The sequence below is a fragment of the Maylandia zebra genome, linkage group LG2, assembly GCF_041146795.1.
Source record: "Maylandia zebra isolate NMK-2024a linkage group LG2, Mzebra_GT3a, whole genome shotgun sequence".
Taxonomy (NCBI): Eukaryota; Metazoa; Chordata; class Actinopteri; order Cichliformes; family Cichlidae; genus Maylandia; species Maylandia zebra.
In genome coordinates, this window is record NC_135168.1 from 39,811,888 (window position 1) to 39,826,108 (window position 14,221).

Here is a 14,221-nt window from a genome sequence, read left to right on the forward strand (position 1 = left end):
TGTTAAAGTGTAAAAGTGTAAAAGCTTGAATGCAATCCCTTTATGAACCAGTAGAGAGAAACCTCACACCTACCAATATGTTTGTCCAGACGTTAAAAGTAATGTCGTTATATTGTTTACACAGCAATAGGGTCTCTCTTCTTCATAGCACCATTTCTAGTGCAAAATCATAACTAATGATTCTGTTTGACCTATTTTTAAGTGCAGAAATACATGTTTCTGTTTTTGACATATAGTATTTCCACAGATTCAATCATAGTCATATAAAGGTCCTCTTGTTTGACAGTAAGTTGAGTTATGTGCACTGTATAAAAATTAGATTTGAACTACATTTTACCTTAAAAAAACAGCTAACATATAAATATAACAATAAAGTTAACGCTTTTTTAAAAATTTAATTATTAATCGTAATTATTCATTAGCACCACTTACAAAGTGGTGAAATAAATTGGAGAAAGCTTTTGTGTGATGTCATAATTCACTTACAGTCAACTTCATTAAAACAATGAAGCTGACTGAGTGAATTCTGTTCTTCAGTTGCATGAGAAAATAGACGTGTGAAACAATGTAGAAGTTTGAGAATATTTTAGCAACACTGAGAGCCTCAGTTTCACCCTGAGGTCTCACCATATGAGGAGATATGTTCATTTTACACCGCTACTGTAGAGAGTTGAAAATAGCTTTCTAGTAAAATCTAGTATCAGAATTAAACTGGGGAAAACAGCCCAGTTGTTGTTGTGTTTTGTTGTGATTGTATCTTTGTACCTGTCATTTAAGATGCTATCCTACATCCAGCCGCTAGAGGGCGCATTACGCGCAGTGGTATCGAGTAGCGTTTTGGGGCACAGAGGAAGAATAAACCTTCCTGTTGTGAAACTGGCATCAGCTCAACGTGTGTCCCTTTTTCTATTCTTTATCACAGCGCCACACGTTGTTGAACAGGAAACCAGTTGCCCCTCTGGTCATCATCTTAGGGAGGCAACAATTCTGGGGGCTCGTCCGGGATTAGCGCCATGGTGGTCAGGTGCTAATCAGCCAAGAATTGCGGGATCCATATCCCTCTGATGCACAGCATTAGTAACGATTGACATCAGGTATCCAGACATGGCCACTCTGCACGACCTACAGTGGGAGATCCAGAACCAGCTCCATCAGCTGACCAGAGCCGCTAACAGGGACCTGCTACATAAACTTGCAGCATTGTGTCAAGAAGAAGAGGTGGAAGATGTTCCCGGTGAGGATGCAACTGAGGTGGAGCTCTTTGACTTTATTGTTGACTTTCTGAGAAGTAAACGACTGAAGAGCCTCGAAGATCAGGGCATGTCTCGTCTGCTTGCATTTCGTGACCTCATTGATGACCTGCAAGCACCTCAGGTAACTGTTGAACTTGGTCAAGCATCTGATGAAGGGGATGCTGTTTCTGTATCAGAGACTGAACCAGCAGTAGTAGCATCAGTAATGAAAAAGAGTATCCCAACAGCAGTGATTGCTGATCCTGTAACTGGTTTAGTAAAACTGACAGATGTGGCTGCATTGTTACCACATAGAGAATTTAAGATACATGGTGGTCAAATCTCAGACTCAGCTTCTGATTTGAGTTTTAACTGTCTATGTAAACAAATTGATGAAGGTCTGGCTGAGGGGTTCTCAGAAGCTGAGGTCTTAAGAACGGTGCTCAAGATAATTAAGCCTGGTACCTTTAAAGACATGCTCATGACCAAAGACACCCTGACCCTTGCTGAGTTAAAAAGGTTCCTTAAAGCACACCTTAGGGATAAGAGCAGTACTGAATTGTTCCAGGAACTAAGTAACGCAAAGCAACATGACAAAGAAAGCCCACAACAGTTTATGTATAGACTAATGGGGGTCAAGCAGCGTATAATGTTTGCTTCTAAACAAGGTACAGACTTCCAATATGATAGCAAACTGGTGCAGGGAGTGTTTCTTCATTCGCTTTACCAGGGGATGAATGAAAAATGCTCATACATCAGACGAGATCTTCAACCACATATTTCAGACATGAATGTGACTGATGACTTTATACTCGACGTGATCACAAGATCACTGAGGGAGGACACTGAGAGGAAAACCAGGTTGGGACAGGTATGCAAACAAAAAGCAATCAGTATCAATACAGCCCAGCTGGACAGTGACAAACAGAATGCCATTCAAGTGCAGGCAGAGGTGCAGGCCAATCGCAGTGCTATACAGGAGTTAACAGCCCAAGTGTCATCTTTGGCCAAAAGTTTGGAGAAAGCCATCACACCGGTAGTGAATGTGGCAACAGAAAACACCTACAACCCTTTGCCACACATAAAACAGTCAACCAAGCCTGAAGTTAAAGGGAAATGTCACCAATGTGTATCCCAAGGAAATGACACCTGCTCACACTGCTTCCGATGTGGAAAAGAGGGACACAGAGCTATTGGCTGCTTACAAAAGGGAACTCTGTCGGGAAACCGGGTGAGGTCGCTGGGGAGGGACCACCAGTGACCTTGGAGAATGCAGAGTCCCCAGTCCCAGAGAAGCTGCACCCCAAAGATAAAATTCCATCTTCAACCAAGACCCCCAAATCATGTCAAGTGTCCAAAAGGGAGCGTGTTGCCCAGCTGATTGGGGGCAGGTGTATGGTAACTTGTTATCTAGATGGGGTCAAACTTCAAATGTTGTTGGATAGTGGGGCCCAAGTAAGCATTGTGGAGAAGTCTTGGGTGCAAAGGGCCTTGCCAAATGTGACAATTAGGCCACTGGAAAGCCTACTCTCAAATCACCCACTCAAAGTCACTGCAGCTAATGGGACAGATGTGCCGTTTGAAGGGTGGATAGAAGTTTTTCTTGAGATCACAAGTAGCAGACATGGCTCAGTTGCTATTCATGTTCCCATGCTAGTAAGTCGAGGAGGGTTGAGCAGCCCGCTACTAGGCTTTAATGTGATACAAGAGATGATTGCAGGGAATGGTGATCAAAGAGATGACGGCAACTTAGTGAGTCTCCTTTCAGAAGCGCTGAGAATTCAGAAGAGTAATGCTGAAAGTCTTGTTTCGGTGGTTCACACAAAGCAACCCCTGGAAGAGTCAGAATGTCCAGTATTAAGAGTTGGAAAGAAGGGACTCACGATCCCCCGCAGTCAGATCTGTCAGGTGAAATGCCGCATGAGAGCTTTTCCTAGAGGAGGAGTCATGTTGTTTGAGCCAAATGTAGACAGTCACTTGCCAGATGGGTTGGAGTTATTTCCTGCGCTCGTTGAAGTGCCGGCTGGCGCCTCAAAAATAGTGAGAATACCAATCCAGAATTCAACAAGGCATGATGTTTTTTTACCTCCAAAAGCAGTCTTAGGATTCATTGAAGAAATTATTGAAAGCACACCTGTAAACATCCATCCAACTATGCAGGGGCCTGGAGAACCACACAATGACACCCTTCTGTGCGCTACCCAAACAAGTCCGACCAGTGAAGAACAAAGTAATGGGAAGGAAAATCGCCAGGCTGGCAGTGTGGAGGAAAGATGGCATCCAAATGTGGATTTAGATCACCTGCCGGAGCCTGACCAGAGCAGGGTACGGCAAATGCTTTATGAGGAATCAGACGTGTTTGCTCATGATGAAGGAGACATTGGGTGTGTCCCTGGCTTACAGCTTAAAATCAATACGACTGATGACACTCCAGTTCAAAAAAGCTACAATTCCATTCCACGGCCACTGTTTAAGGAGGTGAAGGAGTATATCCAAAATCTCCTAAACAGGGGGTGGATTAGGAAGTCTGTTTCTGCCCATTCCTCACCTGTAGTGTGTGTGCGAAAAAAAGACAACAGTCTTCGCCTGTGTGTTGACTTCCGTGAGCTTAACCGCAAAACCGTCCCAGATCGCCATCCACTCCCACGGATCCAGGATTTGTTGGACAGCCTAGGAGGCAATTCATGGTTCTCCATCTTGGACCAAGGGAGTGCGTACCATCAAGGGTTTGTGAGTGAGGAGTCAAGACATCTAACTGCCTTTAGCACACCCTGGGGACTCTACGAATGGGTACGAATACCCTTTGGACTGACGAATGCACCAGCTGCCTTTCAGAGGTGCATGGAGGGAGTGTTAGAGGGCATCAGAGATGAGTGTTGCGTGCCGTATTTGGATGATGTCCTTTGCTATTCCAAAACGTTTGACGAACATGTAGACCATCTAAGACAAGTGTTTCACCGGATGCGACAACACGGCATTAAGCTTCGCCCAGCCAAATGTGAGCTCTTTAAGAGACAAATTCGGTACATCGGGCGAGTGGTGTCAGGAGAAGGGATTCAGATCGATCCAAAGGATTTGGAAGCAGTTCTAGCCCTGAAAGACAAGAAGCCTCGCACAGTTGGAGAGGTCCGGACGTTGCTTGGATTTCTCAGTTACTACCGGTCCTTTATCCAAGACTTTTCACGACTGGCGAGGCCCTTGTTTGAAATTCTCCAAAACCCAGCTGAGACAGGTCATGCCATCAAGCCTCAGACTGTTAAGGGAAAAAGTCCAGCGACCAAAGGGAACAAGGGGCAACTTCCCTCTCGCTCACCTGTCACTTGGACTACTGAACATCAGAACGTGGTGTCCAGGTTGGTGGACATGTTGACAAACCCCCCCATCCTGGCCTTCCCAGATTTTGATCTTCCATTTGTGTTACACACGGACGCTTCAAACGAAGGTTTGGGAGCTGTATTATACCAACGCCAACACAACAAACTGCGTGTCATTGGATACGGCTCCAGGACCTTAACACCTGCAGAGAGGAACTATCATCTGCACTCGGGCAAACTTGAGTTCCTGGCACTTAAATGGGCTATTTGCGACAAGTTCCGGGATTACCTGTATTATGCACCAACTTTCACGGTCTATACCGATAATAACCCCTTGACCTACATCCTGAGTTCAGCAAGACTAAATGCTGTGGGTCACAGATGGGTTGGGGAGTTGGCGGATTTCCATTTTGACATTAAGTATAGACCAGGAAAGAGGAACGCTGATGCCGATATGTTGTCCAGGTATCCCGTGAACCTGCAGCAGCAGATGAGTGACCATACAGAGACGGTGTCACCGGAGGTGGTCTCTGCGGTGTGGCAGGGGACAAAAATGGTACAAAACGATGATGTTCCCTGGGTGGCTGCATTGCAACTAAATGGTGATGATGGAAATGCTGTACCACACAATAGCGTTTCAGGCATCATTCCCAGAGATATTAGAGCTGCACAACAAGCAGATCCAGCTATTAAAGAAGTTATTTCTTTGAAACTGAGAGCTTGGACTCCAAATGAAAAAGATAAAAAAACAATGTCTAAACAGACAAGGAGACTGCTCTATGAGTGGAACAAGTTAGAAGTAGAAAATGGACTACTCTACCGAAAAACAAACCAAAACCGACAACTGGTCCTCCCTGAACAGCTCAAATCAGTGGTACTGAAAAGCTTACATGACGACATGGGGCATGTAGGTTCTGAAAAGGTGATCCATCTGGCCCGAGAACGGTTCTATTGGCCGTACATGCAGCAAGATGTGGAAGAATACGTGACAAAAAAATGCCCGTGTATTAAACAGAAGCACCCCAATATCCAACAGAGAGCTCCAATGGGATCCCTCACCACCAGTGCACCTTTTGAGTTGGTCTCTATTGACTATTTGCACTTGGAGCCAAGCAAAGGAGGATATGAGTATATCCTTGTCCTCGTTGATCACTTCACGCGCTTTGCGCAGGCATACCCAACGAGAAACAAATCAGGAAAGACAGCTGCTGAAAAGATATTTCAGGACTTTATTCCTCGCTTTGGGTATCCAGAGAAGTTGCATCACGACCAAGGACGTGAGTTTGAAAACAGCCTGTTCCAAAGACTGCAACAACTATCAGGAATTGCACACTCACGCACCACTCCTTATCATCCTCAGTGCAATCCAGTGGAGCGATTAAATCGCACACTTCTCCAAATGCTGCGCACCCTACAAGAAGAGAAAAAGAGTGAATGGAAAGATCATCTGCCTCAGATCGTGCATGCCTACAATTGCACAAGACATGACGCAACAGGGTACTCTCCATTTTTTCTCTTGTATGGCAGGGCTCCACGGCTACCAGTTGACCTACTTTTTCACCAAGGGAAAGACACTGAGGCACAAAACCACCAAACGTTTGTCCAAAAGTGGGCTGAGAGGATGCGAGTCGCTTACCAAATAGCTGCAAATAACAGCCGACAGTCCTCAGCCAAAAGCAAAAAGCAGTACGACAGACATGTAAGAGGTATTACTCTCCAGCCAGGTGACAGAGTACTGGTGAAAAATTTGTCAGAGAGAGGAGGGCCAGGAAAACTGCGCGCCTATTGGGAGAAGGTAGTACATCGCGTGGTGGAGAGATTGGGAGATGGACCAGTCTATAAGGTACAGCCAGAGAGAGGTAGTAAAGCCATGCGGGTTCTTCATAGAAACCTCCTACTACCAGTAAACGACTTACCTTTCGAGGAAGAACTTCCTGTGGAAGAAAAGACAAAAGCAAAAAGGCAAAGACAACCTGAAAGAGATGTCAACGAAACGGCGACCAGTAGCTCGGATGAGGAAGATAGTTATACCTACCACCATGACCTCCGGAGGAAGATTCCATGCTACAGACTCGTGAACCCTCAACAACAAGGACCTGCTATTCAACAGGAGCACCCTCAGCAACAGGAAACTGTCATTCCAAAGCAGGATTCTCAAAGTCAGCCCAAGCTACGGGCAGCAGCAAGAGAGTTCTGTCCTCTTGACAGGCCAGAATATGGGGGAGAACAAGATGTTGTGGAGGCCGAGGAGTTAGCAGAAAAAGACATGGAGGAAATGGATGGAGAAAATAGAGAAAATGACTTTGTAAGGAGATCACAGAGGAGGGGGAGACCAGCAGAAAGACTCACGTACAATGCACTGGGTCAGCCATCATACTGTCACTGGAGGGCAGATATGAACACCCTTTCAGCTAGCCAACCCTGGATGTGGACACACAGCGTCCCATCATTCTTTCACCCCATCTATTCTCAGCCGTACTACCACAATGACTGCACACTCATACACTAATGGGTCCACACATGAAGAAACAAATGTCAGGAGACATTCTTTTAAGTGGGGGAGAGTGTAGAGAGTTGAAAATAGCTTTCTAGTAAAATCTAGTATCAGAATTAAACTGGGGAAAACAGCCCAGTTGTTGTTGTGTTTTGTTGTGATTGTATCTTTGTACCTGTCATTTAAGATGCTATCCTACATCCAGCCGCTAGAGGGCGCATTACGCGCAGTGGTATCGAGTAGCGTTTTGGGGCACAGAGGAAGAATAAACCTTCCTGTTGTGAAACTGGCATCAGCTCAACGTGTGTCCCTTTTTCTATTCTTTATCACAGCGCCACACGTTGTTGAACAGGAAACCAGTTGCCCCTCTGGTCATCATCTTAGGGAGGCAACACTACTATATGAAGGAAGTGAAATGCAGACAATGGTCAACATACAAGCTGCAGGGACACAAGCAGCTTTCCCACAGAGTCCATCTTCATTTTATCCTGTCAATGTCCCTAGAGTCAGATCCACACTGATGAATATGTGGCCCTGTTAGTTATAATTAAAACAGTTATATTTCTTTTCAAACTTCTTTAGGTTCATTCAAAGACATACTAAAGTGATAAAGCCAAAACCCACAAGGTTTGATATATCTTTTAATATATTTCTAACTACAGCAATATATTTATATATACATATATATATATATATATATATATATATATATATATATATATACAGTGTTGGGGAGTAACAGAATACATGTCCCGCCGTTACGTAGTTAAAATACAAATTATGAGTAACTGTATTCCGTTACAGTTACCGTTTAAAAACGTGGTATTTAGAATACAGTTACTTTGTTGAAATAAATGGATTACACGGCGGTACTTCCCTGTTTCATATTGTGGTGGGTCAGGACTGTTTGGGTTTGTTTGACAGGTATGTTCTGTTGTTCCAGGCGGCAAGGTTACGGTTGCCATGGTTACAGGGTGACGCTCTCTCTCTGCGTGTTTCCTGGGTGCGAGAGCGCCTTTTTGTTGTTGTTGTTGTGCTAAGCTAATAGGCAGAATGCTACAGGTATAGCTCTAAAGAATGTAGCATCATAGGCAGTGTAGTCCATGCTGCAGGGAGAATGGACTGCCATACCTGTTATGTGTCTGTGAGCGAGGGAAGGAGAAAAAGGAAAAGTACGAGTTGTCATCGAGCAAAAACGGGAGCTGGAAGCATATAAATATAATAATAACCACTGCAGCCAAGAAGAGTGCCTGACGAGCCCAGTTGTAAGTAAGCTATTAAGACTCAACTGTACGCTGTGTTTATGTTTTCCTCCGAAACAATAAGTTCCGTTGGAGCAGTCTTTCAACGCCTCTCTTTGTCTCTCGCAAGCAAAGTTGACCCAGACAACAAAGTAAAGCTATTTTTCGGCTACGAGCCCGACACGGAACCCGACGTATTAGCCAGAGGTCCCTTTACTACGGTTCGGAGCTGCGGACCTTCAGTAACAGTAATAAATCACAGCAATAGTACATTCACGTAGTTGTAAACAGCATGATAATATATTAAGTAATCAAAAGTATTCAGAATACGTTACTCTCATCGAGTAACGTAACGGAATACGTTACAGAATACATTTTGGGGCATGTATTTTGTAATCTGTAGTGGAATACATTTTAAAAGTAACCTTCCAAACACTATATATATATATATATATATATATATATATATATATATATATATATATATATATATATACTTTTTTTTATTTTTTTTAATCCCTACTAACTCACTGAAAAAGACTTCCCATTCATTTACAAAGTTTTTATTGTTATTTAAGGAATTTTGAATCAGGATAATATACATGACTGTATATTCTTATCTGATCTCCAAAATATGATTACAAAGCTGCAAGCATAACATTTTTAAATTGTTTTTGATACAATATGAAACTTCCACAGTCACCTCCTAACTGTTTTCATTTTCATTGATCCTCAGTTCAGTGTCCAGTGCTGATCATGAGTGAGTTCAGTTCACTAAAGCTCAGACTCACACTTAAGGTTTATGTTCTCTGTTTCACACCTGAGGCTGTGAAAGAAAAAAAAATCAATTATAGCAAAATAAATACTTTTACAATTACCCATCAAATTATGGCACTGAAATGATGTAATTGTATATCAACCTCTTTTGATCATGGGCCGCCTTTTTAGAAGTCTTCTTAAGATGCTTCAGTTCCCGATACACAACACAGCATGACACTGCTATCAGGGGAGATCCCAGTGCAGCAAAGACTAGCCTCAGGTAAGGAAAACTGTGTGCTGATGAGAACACAGTGATAATTATAAGTACAGTACTTACAATTTATTCAAGCGTAAACTTTGGTAAGACTTTGGTATTATTATGGTTAACTAACTGTAAATATATAAACGTTTGGGCACAACCCCCACACACTAAACTATTATTTAAACTAAATAAAGAGATGGTGAAAGAAAACTGGAACAAAGGGGGAAAACACTCAAACGTGTAGTGTGGTCCTCCAGGTTCCTCCTTAATAAACGTGTACAATATTTATAGATGCTGTAGACAGAGTTTATTAACATTGTTTTAACGTTACTATTATGTTATAAAAACAGTTTAGATAATGTTTACAAATCTGTTAATGTTTTGTGACATTATAATTTTTATTGTATAAAAATTAACTTAAAAGTACTTGACTATGACTTTACTAACTTATTAACCAAGGTATGATGAAGTATTACCTACATGTTTTTATTTGGCTTTGACTAAAATGAAAATTCAAAGTAAATGTAAAATATGTTGTCAACCCTGTTTGCAACATAGAAGATCCCAATATGAAACAGGTCATTATCTGACCTGACCCAGTTCCTGAACACGTCACACCTTGTGATGAAAGCCAAACAAAGGCTATTATTCCCCAGGAAGCTAAAACGGACTGGACTCGCTTCTCTGCCTCTTATGAACTTCTACAGAGTGACAACAGAAAGTGTCCCCTGTCTTAGTATGACGGTGTGCTTTTAATAGTGTCTTCTTTGTGCTTATATGCATGTGTGTGTGTATATATGTGTATATATATACATAACAACAATAAAAAGGATTCTTCTTCTATTATAATGCATACATGTCACAAGTTAATATGGTCATACAGTGCAGCTCAGGATATTCTATCACCAAGTGGAAAGTTTCAGTGTGCCTTTAAAGTGTAGGTGGTAGTTAAAGTGTAGTTACTGGGAAATAAAAGATTATTCAATCATAAAAAGTAATAGCAGCCCATGTGTGGCTAAATAACCAATAATACCTATACATAGACAAATACTATATCAGCATAGACTGTTCACTGTACACTTGCATCTTTCTTTCCATATGTTTTTCTGCATTTCTGCTTCTATCATTTGTTGCACAAGTGATGTGTACTGTGTTTAACAGTTTAACAGTTACATGTCTGATTATCTTTATAATAACATCAACACTATTCAATAAAGAGTAACTTACATAACTTGCTTTCAGCTTTATCATTGCCTTTAACATCCAGGGTGAAATTAATGTTTTTCTCTCGGACTCCACCTGAATTAAAGACCTCAATGCTGTATTGACCTGAATCATTCCTCCTCACATTTGTGATCTTGATTGTCCCATTCCTGATTAGAAACTGTAGTCTGTTGTTAAATTCTTTGTCTATTGTTATTGTTTCTTTCTTCAGATTGAACACAATTATATTCACGGTGGGAAGCATCTTCAAACATGTCACTTCACGGCCACTAGCATCAGTCATCACTTGGATATACACAGTTCCTTTAAGAAGAGGAGAGCATGGACATGTGTTCGTCCTGAGGTCACATGTGGTCTCATCGACTGGAATGAGAGCTGGAAAAAACATATTTAATAGAACATGAGGTGAAATTATTCACACTACAAATGTGAATGTTTGGCTTCTTTATGAGGACAATCTTACCTTGAGTTCCTCCTGTTAGTAGCACAATGATAAAAAACTGTTCCATGCTCTTCATTCACCCACACTGTGGTTTCAATCTTTCAAAGATTCTAGAAAATTATGTACAAATCTGGATGTAAATCTGCTGCAAACCTGAGTCCTAACTGACAGGAAACAGTAAATGATATAGACAGGTTATTTTCACAACAGCAGGAAATGAACTGCATGTCTACGTGTTGTAGCGACCTGATTTCAAGAAATATCCATCAAATGCGAATAAACAATTTTCCCCTTGCGCTTGTAATTAAATACACAAAACTGAATCTAAACAATACACACTTTCAAATGTGTGTCAGGCACGCACTATTTTTTCTTCACGTTTACTTTTGAGAAAAAACGTGCAACATCTGAAGTGATAAGTTAAGTTACAAATCGTCTAGAGGTTCCTGTGGTGAGAGCTTTATTGCATAACAGTCTTTACAGGATGTCCATGACAGATGTCTTTTTATGTTTGGAGGTTTGCAGAGTTTGCTTTCTGAAATGAAGGGAGCGAACTGATGTAGAAAGAATAAAATGTAAGCAACCTGTGAAAAAGCAGCTTATTAAAAGGATGCAAATCATTAGCACAACATGAAACAGTGAGGCAATGCTTTCCAACAAACAAAGGAGCCTTTTATCTACCAAAAGAGGCTGAATTCAATATGAGAATTTCAGCTACACAACTCACAAGTATTTGGTAACAAGCACAGATAAAACTGTAAATTATATTTCCAGTGGTAAGTCACCTGTGGATAGAAAAACTGTGTAATAACATAACAAGATTTGAAATGTCACTGTGAATATAGTAAAATAAATAAACATAAATAAACACGGCATGATTCTGCAATGGAAGCAAACATTACAAATCTTCACTTTGTAATGTTTTCAGTAAGAACAAAGAGTGATGGTGAACATGAATAAAAAAAGAATCAAGAAAATCTGTGTTTCGTCAGGGAAAAGAAGGATGTAATTAGCTTACTTACATTTGAATGGATGCACATAGCAGCACAGGCTAAGAAAGTAACATGTAAGTGCTCAGCTGGAAGTGAGAAAAGTTCATCTGTGAAAAAAAAAAGACCCGTGTATGGGTACTTCCTGCATTACAGAACAGAGATGGAACTGTGTGTGTGGTCCAGGGCTTTTATAGACACTGAGGCTACGCTGACTTTTATTTTGCATACCTCTTCTTATTCTGCCCTAAAAATACAATCGACAGCTAGATCTATGAACACCAAGATGTATGAATGTACATGGGCATACCCAGCTGGGTGGGCATCTCATAGGTTTTTACTCTGCCAGAATGTAATGCCACAAAATAACCAGTTCAACATATATTGAGGATAAAATTTTGATTTACATTTTGTAGGAGTTTCAGTATTCTATTCCATTCTATGATATTCTTATATACAAACTTTAATAGGTTATTCATATGTTATTAAATAGAAACGGGCAGTTTTGCATTTTGCAGCGCTGTGTCCTGCTTATTACACAGAAACTACCACAGTTGTTTCCATGTAAAACTTTTTAAGTTTACTGAAATTTTTAGGTTTGCAAGTATCAGGCTTGTAATGTGCTCCTCTGTCTTATAGTGATTCCAATTTGGATTCAGGAGACAAGAGTCTATCTCTAATTTTAAAATTAGAGATAAAACTTTCCTTTTTGCTAAAGCATATACTTAGGGCTGGATCAGGTGACCCTAAATTCCAGCGGCTCCCCACAGACAGCCTTTTTTACCTGCACAAATGCCACCTGGCACAGCCCTGTCCACTGGACCAGATCCAGAGCACCCTTTGGTTTTTAAAGCATATATGTGATGTAACAGTCTTTTGCATTTGATGTTTAGTTGAGCTGTATGTCCAGATTTTGCTCTTTTGCACCCTCTGGTGGTGAATTATGGAGGGTACAGTTGTTTGCAGTTTGGGTCTCCACCCAAATACTTTTTTGCCAGTGCAACTGGTGTCTGCATGCTGCAGCTCGTGGTTAGCTCCACACATAGAGAAAGTAATGTTCAAAGTTAGAGAAAGAGAAGAAATAAGTGAGAAAGAAGATGGAGAAGAAGATAATAAGCTCATAAACGAATATTATCCCCTCCTGGATGTCAGCTAACGAGGTTTGTGTACTGTAAATGTTTTATTTTCTGTGATTAATGACTTTTGATTGATTGACACCAAGTACAAGAGTGCATTTTGATGTGATGATTTTTTTTGTTGTTTTCGTCGGTAAGTAGCGCTCACGGGTTTTATAACTCTACATCATAGGTGTCACACTCTGGCCATACCAAATTATTATTAGAGCTGGCCTACTGATATTATACAGCTAATGTATATATTGTTTAGTATTAAGCTTTGCTTGTTCCATATTCAGTTTTTCAGCAAAACTTGTTTGAGTCCATAAGAAGAGATTCATTCTTAAATCTGGAGGAAGATTTTTTTTCAGTAAATATTAATGTTAGCCCGCGACCTTGTTCCAGTTTTGAATTTTGGTCCACTGTATATTTGAGTTTGACACCCCTGCTCTACATCGTCCCTATGTCAGTCCTTGAGGTTGCTACATGTCATTTGATGTTTGAGCTAATGAATGGTAGGTCTGAAATCTCTATATTATCGCATGGTGCCTGTTCTACGTCTGGCCAGGGCTCATAAGAGGGTATGTTTTAACCATCCTGAGATGATTGTAGGCTGTTGGCTAAGAAGTAGTGTTGATATCAGATCTAGTCCTCCGTTATCCTCGGCCCTTTGTAGCATTTTAAAACTAATACGCTGGGGTTTATCTTTCCAAAGGAATTTAGAAATGAACAGTTCCAGAGTGCTAAACCAGTCTGGTGGTGGTTTACTTGGGATCATCGAAAATAAAAAATTGATTCTTGGCAAGACCATCATTTTTATTGTGGCAACCCTTCGATCCCATTAGTGATTTGAGTCTTCCATAATTCTTTTTCTATCCCAGTGCAATCTACAAATATAAATATTTAGGTATTAATGTCTCTACTAATCTTGCAGATTTAACTAACCTAATCCAAACAACATCCCACTTTTAAAGAAACTAGAAGGAGCAATTAATCAGAAGAACTGTAGATTTTAACCAGTTTGTCGAATAATCTGAAACTTTTGAGAAAGAGTTTATTAATGCATTTACCTCAGTGAGAGTGGTTTGTGAGTTTTGGAGAAAAAGCAACACATCATCCACATAAAGACTAATTTTATGTTCTACATCC

At 40.9% G+C, this 14,221-nt stretch overlaps 1 protein-coding gene across 1 annotated transcript; it reads left to right on the top strand.

Annotated features, from left to right (window-relative positions):
• The first annotated feature begins 674 nt into the window (after positions 1-674).
• On the top strand, positions 675-7,561 carry LOC143413911 (uncharacterized). The gene is made up of 2 exons (XM_076877328.1): positions 675-1,374; positions 7,373-7,561. The coding sequence occupies exons 1-2, from the start codon at positions 1,105-1,107 to the stop codon at positions 7,559-7,561; spliced, it is 459 nt and encodes a 152-aa protein (XP_076733443.1). The 5' UTR covers positions 675-1,104.
• Positions 7,562-14,221: the final 6,660 nt, after the last annotated feature.